The 19,299-nt window shown below is 45.2% G+C and overlaps 1 protein-coding gene across 1 annotated transcript in view; it reads right to left on the bottom strand.

The window, feature by feature from the left end:
• The window catches only part of TNFSF11 (TNF superfamily member 11), a 361,635-nt gene extending 345,178 nt beyond the window's left edge, over positions 1-16,457 (bottom strand). Inside the window, exon 1 of the mRNA XM_069640032.1 lies at positions 16,079-16,457. Coding sequence (XP_069496133.1) covers positions 16,079-16,279 — 201 coding nt within the window. The 5' untranslated portion in view covers positions 16,280-16,457. The remainder of the gene's footprint in view (positions 1-16,078) is intronic.
• Between the last annotated feature and the right edge of the window lie 2,842 nt (positions 16,458-19,299).

Below are 19,299 nucleotides of genomic sequence, written 5' to 3' on the forward strand. Positions count from 1 at the left end.
TACGGTGTATCAGCGCTCAGGGGTTCACATCTCACCCATGTCCGTATTGTCCAAAGTTCGTTTCCCACATACATGCGGTTGTACATTTTCATTGGGGGTTAGATCCTGTTGCTGTAGGACTCACCCCAACAGCTAACGAATCCTGCATCCGCTCGGCATGTAGCGCCTGAAAGCATCCAAGTAGTCAAGAGGTCTACTACCATATGGAAGCATTATTGTATTATTTTATATCGTGATTCTCTTTTCTCACACATATTCTTAAATTTCAGCCAACTCTGAAAACATGGCGATTTATGTTTCCCCCAAGTTCTAGCGATTATATATCTGGTAGTTACTGTTGCCATCCCCAGCAGTTTCCTGTCGGAACGGAAGCCCCCCTCAATCATTGCTAATAGCCAGAGCTCCGGGGTGTAATCCCGCGGGGATGTTAACATTTGAGACATAGCATCTTCAATTTTTTGCGTGGACAGAACCATGCCACGTGATAGAAATTGGCTGAATCCCAGTCACATCTTTTACAAAGGGGAGATCTATCAGGGAAGAACCTACACATGCGGACTGGTGAGTAATAGACTTGGTGCAGGAACTTGTAGTGAATTAATCGGAGCCGACTATTCAGGGACAGGTTACATGTCTGTGTGCATAGGAGATTCTATTGCTCTTCGTTTATCACTGTCCTTAGCGACAGCTTGCACCTGCTTCTATAGTTCTGACCCCTCACCTCCTTCAGTGTTCTGATCATCTTGTAGATGGTGGACACCAATTTCTTAGTGGACAGTGGGTTAATCACGTATTGTAGTAGTAGAGAGGGGGTGGGGGCTTGCGGGCAACTTGGCCATTTAGATTTGATCACTTCTGAGTCGAAAGCAGAGCAGCATAGTTACAGCCGTCCATTCGCCTCTAGCCTTCAGAGGCGTCCCATGTTAAAAACTGCTAATTCTGTACCAGGTCCCCTAAAGTTAGGATTCCCAGCCTCTGTAAGTGTGTCTGGAATACTTTCTCGTGTGTAATCAGGATCCCTCATATTTTAAAAATAGGGAGGTTCAAGGGATAGCAGGCCTCCGCACCCACCACCCGGCAGATTTGCCTCCATGCTTTACATGTGGTTTCCACTGGTTGGATCTCAGATCGTGCCACCTTCCCCCGGTTGCCCCATAGAATTCCCTTTAAGTCATTTGGATAAGTGATTGCTTTCGATAGAAGTGTGTGCGGGAGTTTGGTTGTGGGGGACCACCACCACCACACAGAGTACTGAATCTGTGCAGCCAGAAAATATAAATATAAATCGGGTATTCTAACCTGCCCCATTCGTAGGGAAGGGTGAGGGTGTCGTAGGACACCTTTGCCTGTTTATCTGACCAGGCTAGTTGCACCATCATGCTCTTAAAGTGCCACCAGTAGCTTACAGTGGGCCAGGTGAGTACATTGTTAAATATATAGAGTCATTTCGGCAGGACTACCATTTTAGCCATGGAGATACAGGCAGTTTAGGAGATAGGTAGAAGGATCCACAATCCCACTCAGTGCTCCAGTAATTCAAGTGCCTATACATAGTTTCCCTATATAGATCTCCCCCTCATGGAGTCACTAAGACACCCAGATACTGTATGCCCTGTGGACACCACCGGAAGTCCTTCCCAACATCTGATTGTTGAACACTTGGGGTTAGGGGTAACACCTCTGACTTAGTCCAATTTATTCTCAGCCCTGAGAAATCCTAGAACCTGCTTATTTCCTGTGTCAGTGGTGGTTGGTTCTCCCTAGGATGTTTTACATATAATACTATATTGTGTGCATACAGGGAGACAATGGAGAGGTGTGATTGTATCCTTATTTCCTGGTGAGCATAATATTCTCGTATATAGCAGGCCAGAGGTTCAACCGCTAGGGCGAACAAGATTGGCGACAAGGGGCATCCCTTGAGCGTCCCCTGTGTTGGATGGATGCATTCTGAAGCTGTTCAGTTAGTGTACACTGAGACCCAGGGTGCAGTGTATAGCAGGTGGACCCACCTTATAAATGTAAGGCCAAACTCAGAACGACGGAGGACTTCGAACAGAAAGGGCCATTCCACAGAGTCAAAGGCCTTCTCTGCATTCAGTGGGGCCACAGTGATGGGGATTTCTGGGTTGACATTATGCATAAGTGTAAGTAATCGTCTGAAGTTATTTTGGGTTGACCCCCGGGAATAAATCCTGCCTGGTCCGGGAGTACCAGTGCAGACATGTGGTGTAGAAGTTGGTCTGCAAGTATTTTTGCTAGGATTTTGTTGTCCGTGTTGATTAGGGACAGTGGTCTGTATGAGGTGCACTTTTGGGGCTCCTTATCTGGTTTAAGGAGCACTGTTACCAGGGCAGTTCTGGTAGATTTGGGGAGGATACCTGTGGATGCAGTGTTCTCAAACATTTCTCGTAGGTGTGGCAGCAAGAGGGCTATGTAGCCCTTGTAGAGTTCAGCCGTTATCCCAACCAAGCCAGGGGCCTTTCCTTTGGGGAGGGAGAAGACTGTTTTACAGATCTCTTTGTCCGTGACGGGCGCATTCAGAGTCTCTCCCTTGGTCGGTTCTAGCCACCCCAGAGCTATTTTGTCCAGATATTGCAGTATGCTATTGTGTCCTATGTCTAATTGGGATGTGTATGGACGGTTGTAGAATTCACAAAAGACAGAGTTGATCCCCTCAAGGTCTCTGCTAAAGTTCCCACAGAGGTCCTCTACTCACCTAATGGGCATCAGTTAGTGTGCTCGTTTGATAGACCAGGAAAATGTCCTGCTAGATCGGTCGCCCTCGCTGTATCTTACAGCTGCAATTGGGTCTCCAAGAAACCTTTCCTCTCTGATTGCCAACAAACTCAACTCCCCTCTTTTCAATCTCAGAGTGGTATGTACCTCTGGTGAGTCGCTGGATCCCTGCTGAATCTTTAAGTCTCTAATAGCAGTTTCTAGCATGAACATGGACCTGCGTAGAGCTTTCAGAACCCCACCTTCTTTTGATATACAACATCCCCTAATACACACCTTAAAAGCCACCCAGTTCACCCCAGTGTCAGGGACCGAGCCTGCACTCGTTTAAAAGTAGGTTTGTATATCCTGCCCAATTTCTTCACGGAACACTGCATCATCTAGAGCACTATCCCTAAACCACCAGCGTAATTGTTTCGGGGGTTTAGTTGGTCCCGCAATGTGGATTAACACTGGGAAGTGGTGCGAGGGGATCCGGGGGAGCATTTCGGCCTCAATTACATTCCTAGCCAAGGGGAATGTTACCATAATGTAGTCTATTCTGGAGGAGCTACCATGCACACTTGAGTAGAAGGAATATTCCCTGTCAGCGAGGGGCATCCTGCGCCATGTATCGTGTATACCGTGATAGTCTGCGATGGTGGTCCATGCCTGGGCCGCACGTGGTAGGGTGTGTTGTACTGTAGATGATCTATAAAGGTCTAAAGTGATGGCCATGTTAAAATCACCCACCCACACAATGTCATAGTCCGGGAATTTATGGATATGGTTGGCGCAACAGTGAAAGAATTCTGGTGTGTCTGTGTTTGGGGCGTATATGTTCATCAGAAGGAGTTTTAATCCAAATATCTCCCCGGCCAGTTTGATATACCATCCTTCCTCATCCCCAATCTGTTCATGTAGTTTTTATTCTAAGGAGCAGTGTATATAAGTGGCCACTCCCCTGGAGTGTGAGGTGTACGAAGAGTAATACCTGTGTATTCCCCAGCCCGCTATGCTAGGGAGGGTCCCTCCCGGGTCCCTCCCCGTGTTAAATGCATTTCCTACAGGCATTAAATGTTTACGTTATGATTCTTGACATAATTTGTTATCAGACAGACTTTTTTCTGAATGGTAAAGCCGCGTATATTCCATGACATTAATGACATTACGTTGTCCAGTTTCCTCATCACGTTAGGCATTCCCATATTGTGAAAAGTAGTAAGGATTGTCAAAATCTATGGTACCCTTTTGGTTCGGTTGTAGTCGGACCAGTAACCACATTGTTACCATGTTATGCCATGGACATTGGTTAGCTCTTTCCTGCACTGTGCCCGAATCCCTCACCCAACCCCCGCTTTAAACCAAGTTGAAAGGACATGTACTATACCAAAACCCAACAATAGCCATGCCCCACCCACACCAGAAACCTAAACCTCCCGGTCCCATTTGACCCTCCCCACCCAAACAGTGTCCTCAGTGACTGTGGAAATCGTGGAGGCGCAGGCAGCAGGTTTACTATTTACAGCAATGGCTATGTCCAACATTTTAGGGTCTTTTTCCGCCCCGTCTGGAAGTCACCATTTGGAGTGAATGGGCAGCAATATGGCAATCCATAGCGAAGTACTGATGGTTTCAAGGCGAGCACCGAGGTGACCCACTGGGGTCAGGGAGGCCCAGTGCAAAGCGTTTAGCAGCCTCTGAGGAGGTTAAGAAGGTTACTGTACCATTGTGGTCCACTCTGAGCTTGGCAGGATATTGCATTGACTACCGAACCTCCTTTCTCTGCAGGGTGTTTTTTACTGTCTGGAAGGTTTTCCTTTGTTCCTGGACTAGCGAGCTGAAGTCAGGGAAAAGGCGGATAGTAGCAGATCCCCACTGTAGTTCTTTCCTGTCTCTGGCAGCAAGAAGCAGGATATCCCTGTCACGATAACTGAATATTCTGGCAATGCTGGGGCGTTCTGGCACCCCAGGGGGTGTTCTCACCACCAGGGATCGATGTGCCCGTTCCACCATGAACATATTTGTTACCAGGGGTTCCCTCAGGACTTCCGCAAGCAGTTTTTCCACAAATTTCTCCATGTTATCGATTGGTGTGGACTCCAGTATTCCCAGGATGCTGATGTTATTCTGTCTTGATCATCCTTCCAGGTCTTCGTTCTTTGCCACCACTTTCCTTACTGTTTGTTGAAGTGCAGCCACTTGTCCTCAACTTCACCTATTCGGCCACAGAGTTTATCAATTTGTATGACTGAGACATTGACTTTGCAGGTAAGGGCATCCATTTTTGCAACAAGGTTGGGAGCTGGGCTCCATGGTGTTGCAGTAGGTGGCACAGTCCAGCGGATGATTCGTTGCACTGCACCGGTGGCTCGCAGCGGCCCGCTGTTTTGATCTGTCACTGCCCCCACCTATCATGGAGTCATGCCATGAGTTCCAGGGAGAAACGGAGGCCCAGGTCGCAGGATATTGTGAAAGTATTTCGGGTCATTGCTGGAGTTTCTCTGGCTGTGGCCATTTTCTAGCCACGCAACAGCATCCCCCGGGTCCACACCTCTTAAATGTTTACGATGAAGCAAAAAAAAATGGGATATTTTCAGAAACAATGCGTGAGGTTCTGGTTATTTTTTTGCTAAAGCCAAACGAAGAACCCACCAGCTGTTTATCATTCGGGCCCATATCACTCATCAACATGGATAACAGATTAGTAGGGCTTCATCCCGGGCAGATCTAACTCATATGGTTTACGTTGATTGTTTGATTTGACATAAGCGCTTCAGCCTGCATTTCAGATGGTTGCTGTCCTACTCGATGCTAAGAAAGCTTTTGATTGCATTGAGAGGAGTTTTCATTTTGCAGTAGTGTGTAAAATGGGTTATGTTCTAGATTGCTCTCTAGGGTGCAGTTTGTTTACATTTAGATCAGACCCGGCCTTAGGGGGGGCGAGCCGGGCGAGCCGGGCGACCGCCCGGGGCACCACGCCCCACAGGGCGCCATTAGGCCCCTCCACGCCAGCTCGGGGGAGTCTTTCAAGGGCTCCCCCGAGCTACGTTGTGGGAGAAGGCGCAGCAGGCAGCTTTTTACTGTAAAATGTGCCTGCAGCGATGGGTGCATTTAAATGCGCCTCTCCGCCACGGGCACTTTCCATAAGAAAATGCGCCATTAGCCCCATACCAACGCCAGCTCTGGGGAGTCTTTCAAGGGCTCCACCGAGCTGGCATACTGGCAGAAGGCATGGCAGGCACCTCATTGCATTGAATGAACCCGCGGCAGTGGGCTCATTCAATGACAATGGGGTGCTAACGCGCCCTACTTAACCTCCTCGCCAGAGTGAGGAGGTTAAAAAAAAAACATTTAAAGTGCCCCGTCCTGGCCCCACTCCCTTCCACCCCAGCCCCTGTTAACCAGGGGCGCACGGTGGAAAAGGGGGACACCAATTCGCCCAGGGTGCTGCTGCCCTTAAAGCCGGCCCTGATTTAGATGACCGCTAGAATATGTGTGAATGGACAAGTATCAGATAAGATCCCATTGGGCCATGGCACACAGCAGGATGTCCTCTTCCATCCTTGATATTTGCTATTGTGGTGGAACCAACTTGCTGTGGTAATATGAGACAATCACTTGCAAAGAGGTATACAACTATAGACCCATACATTAATAATATCCCTCTAAGACGATGATATGATGTATTAAAGGGATACCCTAGTAAAAAAATTTATTTCAAAAATAGATAGGCCACATTAAAAAAAAAATACTAGCATCCTCCGTTTTAAAACTTCCTATGTAAAATTTTGAGCTATTCAAGCTCAAAATTCGAAAAAGCAAGCACAGGGGGGCCGCCATTTTGTGAAATGGAGGCCCTCCTGTGCTGGCTTTTGCTTTTGCGGCACTAATGAAGGAAAAGCCAGCCAGCTGTAGTAAACAAAGTCTACCGCTGGGTGGCTTTCCCTTCATTAGTGCCGGGACTCGGAGGACGCGGACCGGAGACCAGAGCAGGAAAGCTGCAGCTGAATCTCGGTAAGTGCTATTTATTTTTTTTACAAAAAATAAGCACTAGCTGCGTTTTTTTTTCTAAGTTTTCCGGGCTGGAGGAGCCCGGAAAACTTAGAAATAAAACCGCAGCTTTAAAAACGTTGTATTTATGTTTGCGGTCGCTTTTGAAGCGACCGCAAACATAAATACAACGTTATTGTGTTGGAAAACGCTGCGGTTTTTCGTTCCAAGTTTCTCAGGCTCCTCCGGCTCAGAGGAGCCTGAGAAACTTGGAACGAAAAACCGCAGCGTTTTCCAGCATAACCGCGTGTGTTTCTGCCTGCTGTGGCTATCACTTTAGTCTCCGGTGCTCCCAGGAGCACCGGAGACCCAAAGTGAAAGCCACAGCAGGCAGAAACACACGCGGTTATGTTTAGATGCCGCGTAGTGTTTCTACCTGCAGCTGATTTCCCTTTTGGGGCTCTCGGGCTCCCCGTGGGGAGCCCGAGAGCCCCAAATGGGAAATGCTACGTTGTCTGCCTGAATCTTCTTTTCCATTTGGGGCTCTCGGGCTCCCCCGAGAGCCCCAAATGGAAAAGCAGATTCAGGCAGACACAACGCCGTTGTTTTCTGCAATGCCGCGTTGTGTCTGCCTGAATCTGCTTTTCCATTTGGGGCTCTCGGGCTCCGGGAGCCCGAGAGCCCCAAATGGAAAAGCAGATTCAGGCAGACACAACACGGTTGTGTTGGAAAACGCTGCGGTTTTAAAACCGCAGCGTTTTCCAACACAATAACGTTGTATTTATGTTTGCGGTCGCTTCAAAAGCGACCGCAAACATAAATACGTTTTTAAAGCTGCGGTTTTATTTCTAAGTTTTCCGGGCTCCTCCAGCCCGGAAAACTTAGAAAAAAAACCGCAGCTAGTGCTTATTTTTTGTAAAAAAAATAAATAGCACCTACCGAGATTCAGCTGCAGCTTTCCTGCTCTGGTCTCCGGTCCGCGTCCTCCGAGTCCCGGCACTAATGAAGGGAAAGCCACCCAGCGGTAGACTTTGTTTACTACAGCTGGCTGGCTTTTCCTTCATTAGTGCCGCAAAAGCCAGCACAGGAGGGCCTCCATTTCACAAAATGGCGGCGCCCTTGTGCTTGCTTTTGAGCTTAAATATCTCAAAATTTTACATAGGAAGTTTTAAAACGGAGGATGCTAGTATTTTTTTTTTAATGTGGCCTATCTATTTTTGAAATAAATTTTTTTACTAGAGTATCCCTTTAAGAACGCCAGGGATAACTTATTTCCAGTGATTCAAGATATGCATACATTTGGCGATTATTTCGGACTTACAATAGCCACCAACAAATCTGAACTGTTTTTTCTCACACAGAGTATGGAAAAGTTCTGGGATGTCGTGTGATGCAAATGGCAAGCAGTCAAGACAAGATATTTAGGAGTAATTATAGCTAGAGATCCAATGATCCAATTCACTGAAAACTATGGAGCGGCTATAGAGAGATTGAAACATATGGTCTGTGGCTGGAAAAATCTCTCACTATGATTATACAGTAGGGTCTTACTAACTAAGATGATAATACCAAGTTTAACTACTTGTTTTTAAGGGCACGATTTGTGGTAAAGTGTCCATTGATCCTGCAAAGGCCACGTGCCGAGAACAACACTGAGCGAGCCTGCAAACAGAATTAATTCTGCGCACTCTGCGTATTCATGGAATTGTTTACGCAAAGTAACCGTATACGCAAGTAGCGACCGGAACGCCCCCAACACGCCCCTACACAAAGCAAAAACAGCCAGAACTTCTGCCTTTGTGTGCTCCCCCAGGCGCAAATACATGCACCCTTGAAACAGTGCGTGGGGTCCCACGCAAGCATGCCTACATCTCAGCGACCCTTCGCAGGGTCCCCCGTAATTGTTGCCGACACCCAAACAACATGCGTGTGATTTATCGTAACTCTGATAAAACTCAGGAAATCTCCATGCAAACGCCCGTAAACCGTTCCTGCATCCTTCTACACTGCATATGCACTCCCCTAATTCAGATCGGAAACGTGGCTGCATACAGGGACCCCTAAATCGACACCCGATCCTACCTCTGCACAGTGAATCCTATGTGCAAGTGTCTGTACGCCTGCCTTCGGCTGCCGGATATTATGAGGACTTTGTGTGGCCATTTCCCCACTGAGAGATTGTGCACTTAGATCCATGACTACGTATCGTTCCATGCAATAGTGGGTGTGCGATGGACTGCCTGCCGGCTGTCCTTTGTAACCTCCACATTTTGCCTTGTTCTTCCTCATTTTCTGTGTTCCGCCCCTTACCCAGCCCTCTGCGCAAGCCATGCATGCGCTCTGTGTGGTGTCTCTCGCAAGGCACTCTGTCTCTCGCAGTGACATGCTGAGTCTGTGCGAAGGCCCCACAAAGTACGGAAAAGTGCAGCGCAGTCGATTCTATGAACCAACAAACGGGATTTTGCACGCAGTTTGGCACGCAAAGTCCTTATTTTTCGTGCAGATAATTCCATGAATCGAGAGAGAGAGATGGAGAGAGAGAGAGAGAGAGAGAGATAGAGAGAGAGAAAGAGAACCACAAGCATTGCATGATCTGGAAAGTTGCTATCAAGTAATGCAAGCGCATTTCTTATCATATTGTTATTCCCCACACCTCGCCCACATGTTCAAATCAAACGTTCAATAGCAGCTCCCCAGTCATTCGGCAATTTATGAAGCACAATAGAAGTGAGATCAATATAATAGACTGTATGTATAAAGCCTGAGAGAGATTAAAAATGAACCTTACACTCCGCATTACTTCCAGTAACCAACATAGCTAACATCACAAACTCCTCTGAAATATTCTATATACAGACCAGTAACAAGATAGAAATTAAATGTTTGGTGACTTCTTCCAAGGTGCACAATTTACATCGCTGAAAAACTATAAGGACAGAGGTGCTAATACTGCATTAGACATGTTTTTGTATTACATGAATACATGAAAGACTGAAAAATGTACTTATATTCCAACCCAACCACAGACAACATAATTATTTCAGGACATGGTTCTAGCTCTGGGAGAAAGCCAAATGGTCCCTATGCTGTACAGCAGCCGTATCCGTAAGAGCGTGGCACATGAGGAACCTCATAGATTGTGGGAATGCTAATTACAATGTACGATTATAAAAGAGGAATGGTGCTAGGTTTGTGCACAGACAAGATCCCTATATGCCCGCTATAATCTTATGAATTTAAAATGTGTACATCAAATGTATTACTCCCCTGCTAGATTAAATGCTCTCTGGAGATCCCTCCAATGTGTACACGCTGGTATACGAAACTGGCAAATATGTTGTTAATCTAACTTGGACTTGTAGTGGGATGAATGATTGTATAACATGGGGAATAGTAGATAATAGGATTACAATGTCCCCTCCAACTGACCTGTTAGGCTACACAAGGGTGATACCGGCATATGCTTGGAAACTAGTGGGGCTCTTCCTTGTATTAGCCCAAACATACATTGCCAAATCATGATGGAAAGGTCCGGCCCCTACTTTGCAATTAGTGTTACATGATTTTACATACTATTATGAAACTGACGAAGCATTTATTAGTACACTGGGATTGGGATTCCTTATAAAAATGATTTGCTCAGTAACCGGCAAACAGCAGGAAATTGCTCTGCATCACAAGTTAATTCAAGGAATTTGAGTAAGCTAGATTTCAGTTTAAAATGTAAAGATTGCTACGTATACAGAATAACTGTGTTATGTAGCAAATGTAATGTAAGAAACAGAGGGCCTGATTTACAAAGCCTTTTTCAACAGGGTTTTCCCATTCAAAAGTGTTTTTGTAAATCAGGCCCTGGATGTAATAAGTTCTAGAACCCACTGTGCTGGCATGTCTCCAATCTCCACTAAATGGTTATAATATCTATGTTTGTGTGGCTAATAAAAAGAGTTAAAAAAGGAAATCCTCCCTATGAGTGCAATGGGATGCCATTAGTGCCTTTAGAGAACCTTGGAGTTTACGGACTGATGAGGGGGACTAGTAGCAGAGCTTCTGAAGAGTTTTTCTCTGCAACACCCAGTCATGGAAGCAGGAGTCATAGCCTGGAATTTGCCCTTCATGGTAAGTAAGGGCTCTGCAGGTTCCTCCATTTGAGCCAATTGATTCTATTAGCCACAGGTGTTTTAGCATAATATCATTTTTTTTCGAGTGGCCGTTCGCTGAACCTGTGGGTTGGGGAAAATCAGTGCTCTTCTGTGCAGGGCTCCATTCCTTCAGGTTCTTCATTGCAATCCGAGGTTCATCCCTAAGGTATTTTCTGAGTTCCGTCAATCAATCTCAGGAAGTGGTGCTTCCAGCATTCTTCTAGAAACTTTCCTCCTTAGTGGACGGCAAATGACATATATTTGATGTGAAGTGAGTCGCCCTGACATGTGGACTGAACTGCAGCATTCAGGCAATCTGACAGCCTGTTCATGAACTTTGGCGGTCATAATCATGGTAAGAAAGCATCAGTTACATCAATAAGTAGGTGGGTTAGGAAGACGATTGTGGAAGCATATTCAGCAGCTTTTCATCCCCTTCTCTCCTTGAACCAGTGGAGGGAAACAAGGGTAATGTCCACATCATAAGCAGAGGCTAAAGGAGGTCCAATTTAGGGCCTCTGCAGGGCAGCCACATACTTGTATTGAACACTATCGCCTGACCGCACCGTTCACATTTCTACAGTCTTTAACAGAGTGTATAGTGCCAGCAGTTGTAATAAGGAGTGAAGACTGGATTGTTATCCGTAACAAATATGGCGAATGAATTTGCACTCAGTATACTTATGCGGTCTGAGTGATTTATAGACCCACACACCTCTGGCTTTGCTATTCCTAACATGAACATCTGGGACAATGAAGAGGTATGTGGAGGTAAAGAAGATGACCAGTACATAATCCCTACATGAATGAACAACATTGACATGCCACATTAATTCGTAAGGTAGCTCACTGTGGAGATTTCTCCAGGGCATAAATTGGCGGCGGGGAGCTTTTACGTGTAGACATACACATATACGTCTCCCCTTCCTCAAAATGTTGGTCATTTGCACGGCAACATGAGAAAACACTGCCTACCATGCACGCATGGCACGCACCATTTAATTGTAATTGCAAACACAGCCTACCAGCGTTTCATTGTTAAAACTGCCTGCCAGGCGTGCATGGCAGGCAGCCTGCACAATTGATCCCTATTTAGTCCACCTGCTTTATGCTGCCGCATAAAGCCGGCTGGCCGGCTCCATAGGGATCCCCAGCATTTGTGCCGGCATGAAAGTGCATTCCGCAGCAAATACTGTGGCATTTGTGTGGCAGAGAGATAAGGAAGTAGCGGAAATGCAACTTGCATTCCGCCCCTCCTGTCCAGCATACAAATGGACAAAAATGGGGATGACGTTAATGGAAGGCCGAAAAGCCTTGCGCAAGGCTTTTACGCCTTCAATTAACGTTACACCCCTGATGAAAATGAGCTCCTGTGTGTTGCTGAGATGTGTGTACAATCTGAAAGGAACAGGCTGGAATCCCAGAAGGTCCACTAAACATGTTATTCTTCTGATGTTGATCATACAGTACCGGTGAATTGGGTATTAGAGACGTGATCGTTATCATTGCTGGAAGCCTTCTGAAAAAGAAGTATGTGATGCATACAAAAACTATATTAATATTTGAAACATCTGTAGAATTCATAAAGGTGTACATTCCTCACAGACATAATATTACATAATACCAGACGCGATTACACGTTTCATGTGAAATAATTCTCAAAATATTCAAATCCATGCGTAGCAAAGGTCTTTTGTTAAGGAATTGGTACTTCATATCCAATGTTTAAACTCGATATTAACATCCAAATAAAATGCAAAACATGAACCTGTTGCAGAAATGTATCGCTATTTTGAAAACAAGATGAACACGCTTTTCATTGCAGGTGTGCTGCTGTTATCTTCCAATGGCATGTTTTAGGAATTCGTGTTCACAGTACATTCAGAAATCCTTTACTATCTGCAACCACAGACCTAGAGTTTGCCATGACTGGGTGAGGTATGTTAACTTCCACCCAATCTCCATTCTGCGGCTATTGCACAATATTTCCTGTTTGTAATTCTATGGACTCATTCCGATTCCAGCTGGTGAATTTACTCGTTTGAAAACATATGCATTTTCGATCCCCCTTGTCTGAAAGTGGACTAACGTGTTACTTCAATGTTACTCCCGATTCGTTGACGTTTTATCAAACACTGCCAGTCAGATTTCAAAAAAGGGTTTTCGTGGGTAGAATCTTGCTTGATCACAGCCAACAGAAATAACCCCATTTTTTACAACCAAAAAGCTTGCTTTGATCTCAGAAACTAAAGAAAACAACGTGTTGCTCTTTTGTCTCTTGAAAAAATGGAAACTTCAGTTCCCACTTCCTCTGAAGGAACTCAGAGACCCAGACAAAAACATTCAAACTGCAGTAATCAAACCCCATGAAAAAACAAGTCATCCTTCCCTTCTGAAAGTTTCAGGAGACTGTTACCCACAACACAACAGCCCTCTGCCTGGTTCTGAAATACAAAGCCCAATTTAATTGTTAGCACTGTATTCACCACTACAAAAACACCACCTAAACGTCAGTGTTGGGTCTTACCTTCGCTGATGCCGGCATTGCACAGCCCCACTGTTGAATGTTGCTCCCATAAAACGAAGAACAACACTATGCAAAATGCTGTTTTGAAAACAATTAAGCACTGTTTCACCAATATGCACCAATTTTTGCAGCGCTACCTGTACTTATGAGTGAATTAAAGCCCGGGCAATGCCTGGTATATCAATTAGTATTATATAAAATAACGTTGACATAAATTAATAAATAAACGCTGCCCAATATTTCTGGGCAAAATCAGTGTTGATGAGTTTTTGCCAGCACATTAATGTTACGTTTGGAATAATTCTTGACCAAAAAAAGCAAGTTTTCCTGATTTCTCCCGAATACATGTTGCATTTGGAATCATTTTCACTTAAACATTTTGTCTAACATGTTTCAGAGTTCACCAGCACGAGAAAGTTACATATTATTTGTCGAGCGCCTCAAACATGGATTTTGCTGTAAAAAAATGCTATTTTCGTTTGTGGGAGTGTATGCTACAAAAATCCCTTGCAGAAGAAATTATTGTATTAGAGGTATTGATTAAGAAATGCTTGAAATTCCGAAGTTTCGTGAAATGATAAACACTGAATTGAGGGTGATCAGGTGGGTGAATTTTAATTCTGCGCAATATGTTTTCAATTATCTGGTCATTTGCTTTGGGTAATTCAAGCTTAGCCTTAAGTTTGTTTCACCTTCCAAATGTTGAGCACATTAGCCACACCTAAAGGACCAACTAAGAAGCAACGTGCTTATGACAAGAGTATACAACTCCACTGTATAATCCTAAATTAGACATATTTTGGAAGTACCTCGTGTTTTCGGACAAAACATAACTTTAACTGACTAAAATCCAAAGAACGTTAAAGGAACTAACGCAAACGTTAATTTATGTAATAGTCGCTCGTTTCCGGCCTCTTTCATTTCAGACACTGAACAGACTGATTTTCTGCACATCTTTTGTCACTAAGATTACTATGGTTCTTTCATGAAGATAAGTCATGTCAATATTTAATCACAAAAATCCTTTTGCTTTCTGATACAACGCTTGGCTTATCTTTTCCAAATTCAACAAATGCACATACATTGTCTGGGAATACCATATGCCTTCACTGGGCTGCCAACTCTACACGTCTCTACTTGTGCTTCTGCACCTATGTGAACGTGTATTTGTGCACTAGAGAGCTAGACTACTGGAACCCCTGGCCATGGTGCTGTAAGAACCGAAGCCTCCCTACGCAAACGTGGTACATGATGCACCCAACTCTGAGATGAAGGGCCTGATTTACAAACATGTTTTAACATTGGAAAGTTCCATTGAAAACATGAGTGTAAATCAGGCCCTAAAGGTTTGTCAGCATAACTTGCTTGGTCGTTCCATAACGCGTCTAAGAGCAGCTAATCCAAAATGGAAGTTAGCTAGAGTAGGGAGATGTGGTGCAGTGCTTGAAACAGGAAGGTTCTGTCAGGCTTGTAACATCTGTGCTTCTTGTGTGTATGGAAGTGTAGAACATGTGCATTCAGCCTGGTGAAATGGGAAGACAGAGGACCTGAATAACAAAGTGTTTTTCAACGAGATGTTCCCATTGAAAATGCTTTGAAAATCAGGCCCAGGGTCTCGTGTATTTACATAGCTAAGTGTTGTTATTTCGATGCACTGTTTCAGTCATAGAACCCGCAACTGTTTTTGCACAGGTTTTGTAAAATAGTTTGCTATGATTTTAATACTTTTCTTTTTGGATACACATGTAATAGGTTATGTGACAACCTCAATTTTCCTTTAATGACCCTTTGAATTATTAAATATGTTAAAGGTGGCCACTGGCACTGCTCACCTGTAATCCAGTCCATATTTGCATCACAAATTCCCAGTGGGGACATTGCCCTTGCAATAGGATATCAGTCTTTTCACATGTATTGCTAATATAGCTGCTATTCTCGGTACTACTCTTTTACATGCTCTTGTCGGTGTCTCCCTGCTATTTTCTTGCAGTACGGAAACGTTTTAAGGGCTGCCTCTGACGCTCACAATTAGATTACATACCGAAAGGGCATATGCTGGAAACTATTTTAGATCACATAAGTAGTGGTGCAATGGACATCGTTTTACAATTAGAGATGCGTATTTATTTAATATTGGATGACGCCTTCAACAGCTGTCAAGATGAAGTTCTTCCCCCAAAACCCATGGCTGTGGACTTCAAAGTGCACAATGAACTGCCCTACCTTCTTGTCCAAATGTGGGCCTAGTGTCAGCGACATGTGATGCAATTTCTAACGTACACTGCCTTTATAAGTGACGTTCTCTTCACATAGAAATATGGGTGAACCTTTTCATTTGTATTGGAAATGATCATGAAAGAGGCAGGTCACTGTAACAAACGAACTCTACTCCTCGTTTGTAGGATACCCAAGACACACCTGAGTATCAGAGCCGGCAACACCTGCCCGCATTAAGAGTGAGGTTTTCGACCACCAAGGCCTAAACCTGTTTATCTATCAGTGACATGAACTGCCAAACGCAGGAAATAAAACAAACGCTGAGACCAAACACGCAGAGGAAGAAACCACCGGTCAAACTTATTTCTGAACAGTCACCCCTTTATTGGGCGCTGTGCCCTGCTTCTCGGCTGATTTAACCAGCGCAGGAAACATCCAGAGCAAGGAAGAGAAAGAGAGTCGGAGGTGCGACGTCACTTACCTGCGTTCTGAAGTAGAATATTAACCCGAGCGTGCTGGCCACCTGCGCCACGCCCAGCGACACGAGCGCGAGCAGCACGCAGCGTGGCAGGCGTGATTGACGGTTCAACGACTCCTCACGTCCTCTGTCCCCCAGCTCTGCAGAACCACGCAGATATTGGTGACTTCGGTGCGCTCCAGTACCCGTCATCGCTCCTGTCATCCTCTGTGAACTCCCGTGGGCCAAAGACGTAAGAGAGACCTGCTCTCTTCGTGACTTCAAAAATGCAAATTATATTTTAAAAAACGTGTCTGTGGAAAAGGCAGCACTTATAAAGTATGCTGCAGCAGCTTGGGACAGCGGCCAATAGGTTGACGCAGCAGCACTGTAGCCACGCCCCTTTGAGACACTTCAGCGCGGGAGACGGTTTACAGTAAAGTGACAGTTGGCGCGCACTTCCACCGTGAAGAATCCAACTCGCTCTTGTGTCAGCGCACGGTGGTGGTGATGTGAGCAGCTTTTGCAAGATCACTTCGGTTTTGTGTAGTAAAAACGAAAAAAGCTACGCCGCGCCATCCCGTGACTTATGCTGCAGAATAAACCGCGTTCTGGCTTTAAACCTGAAGTTTGTTTTTATTTGGCTGCCACCAAAAGTTAAACACAGATGGAATATCAGAGTCATGTAAAGCCTGTGTGGCGGGAGCAAGGGGGAGGCGGAGGAGTGCAAGGTTCGCCGTCTTAGTTTCTGAGTTTCTAGATCAGATATTAATCTCTAGTTAAATAATACTTCGGAATTTAAGCAGGCTCGCTCAGATTCAGGTGTATTTGCCATGGGCACTGTAATTCTATGGCATGTGTGTAACAGTTCATGAGGGTTTGGTCTCCGCTATTAAAGTTCTCCCAAATTTGTATATGACCTGTTTAAGTCTATGGGAGAGGGGAAATCACGAGCTACTGGCCACATTTTACAGGGGTGTGTGACTAGGGTATATTGCGGATATGCTTTCTTTTATGTTTAACAAAAATGTAGGAGTCCCTCTACTGAAAACCAGCAAGGCCATATAAACTACTTTATGCGATCCTGTCACTGTTTAAGCGCGCTTTAGTTTGTCGTGCGTTATGGTTCCTGAGGAGCAATATCTATTTACATATCAGTCCAGTTCACCCATGATTGCACAGTCTAGTACCAAACATTTTAGGTAATTCTCAGCTGGCTAGTTATCTAGAATAACATTTGTTTATCTCCTTCCCATGTGTAATGTTGTAATTTACGCATCATCCTTTCATCACCAGGCTCTGCGCGCGCTCCCCTCGTGATAAAAGGATGAATAGAATGTGGTGAGGGAGGACGCTGATCTAGATTCAAATGTAACAGTTGAGTTCAGCTACTGCCGATGGTCGGTGGGGCCTGTCCACCTTTGCTTAGCCCAGTTACATAAATAAATATCCTATAACACTTTACGTCTCCTCGCCTTACCTCGACCACTGCACCATGCAGGGTATACGATGGTGCCAGTCACTCTCATAGGAGATGGGGTGATCGAGCATCCCGGGAGGCAGAGGAGCAATGTCAGGACTGTGACGTGGAAGAATGGGATTAGGTTTACTGAAGATTACCAGTAAATACTCAGGGCATTACCCCCACCTTCCCTTTTCCTCGTTTCAGTCCCAACGAAAAGAAGAATCGTAAATACATGCAACTGACTCATACATGCATCTTTAATGCATTTATATAACATGGCCAGGCCCTAAGGAAGAACAGATAGTAGAATTGCAGAGGCAAACCCATGATCAGACCACCCAGGAATTGATAGTCCGCATTGATGGGCAAACATCTTCAAAGAAGACCAGGTATCAGCCCTGCAAATGTCCAACTGGGAGACCCCTTGTGTCAGCCCATGATGTGCCCATTCACCTGGTAGACTTCCCCACTATTTGTATGTGTATTTATTTAAAGAAAAGGGATGTCAATTTTGATCAGAAATGACTTACAATAACACATTTACTGATAGTGGAGGCATTCCCACAGAGGGTGCCAGTACACTAGCACATAGATGATAACAAGTAGTGAGCCAGTTTATAAGGGTGTATACCAAGGACAAAACAAATATACACAAAATATATAAGAAAACAGGTGATTTACAAACAGGGCCGGCCTTAGGGCAGGGCCAGAGACAGTCACCATTAGCCCTTTGCCACACCAGCTCGCGAGAGTCTTTCAACTCCCTGAGCTGGGTGGTAGGAGAAGGCGCAGAAGGTGCCCTATTGAAATGAGATGTGCCCCGCTCTTGTGCTGGTGCTAGGCTTTCCAGTGCGGGAGCAAGGTGCATTTAATATCAATACAAAGTGATTACCTCCCCGCTCCGGCGCAAGAGCAAGGCGGTTTTCATTCAAATAGGGTGCTGATGCATTAGCATCAGCGCCCTATCCCAGCGATTAACTCCCTGCTCTGGCGCTCGAGCATTGAGTTAAAAAAAAATGGTCCCATCCCCAGCATTGACATGGGGCGCGCAGGGGTGTGGAGGGGAGGGTGCACATTTTTGCTTTTTGCTTCACTGCCCACGGCGCTGCCTGAGTTAAGGCTGACCCTGCTTAAAAGGCAACATTAACCTAAGGAGGCAAGTGCTTAAAACTAAAGAGCAGTACTATTTAAACATACTAAATTATATTATTAAGGGTCACTGGAGGCAGTGGCGGGGCCAGGTAGGGAGGATGGGAGAGAGAGAAAGGACGCTCCCTCTTTAGCGAGTAAGTGAAGTTTATGCCAATCTTTGAAGTGATCCACTGTTGATTGTTATGGATAGTGGGTTCCAGTGGAACGGTGCAATTAGGGTGAAAGAGCAGAAGCAAGAGGAGTCACTGGGAGGGTAAGGGATGGTAAGGTTTAGTGCAGAGGACGATCAGAGGGAATGAGATGGTGAGTAAACAGAGATACAATCAGATAAGTACTGAGGAGGTCTCAGAGGTCTGTTTGAAGACTGAAACTGTGGGACTCTGTCCAGATAAGCCAGAATCTGATCCTGAAAATACAAGAATGACAATTGATCCCTGACCTCCACACAGAGGGACAGGGAGCACGATTTCATTAGTAATGTCGAAAGCAGAGGCAACCTTTGGCCAAAACGTGGGCTTACACCATTGGGTGACTACCTCTAGTGTGATGCAAAGGTAAGGAGGAGAACAAAGGAAGGCATCATGCTCCCCAATTCTACAGCGCAAACTAATAGCGACCAAGAAGGCAG

Source organism: Ambystoma mexicanum, chromosome 7q (assembly GCF_040938575.1).
Source record: "Ambystoma mexicanum isolate Mex_15411 chromosome 7q, UKY_AmexF1_1, whole genome shotgun sequence".
Taxonomy (NCBI): Eukaryota; Metazoa; Chordata; class Amphibia; order Caudata; family Ambystomatidae; genus Ambystoma; species Ambystoma mexicanum.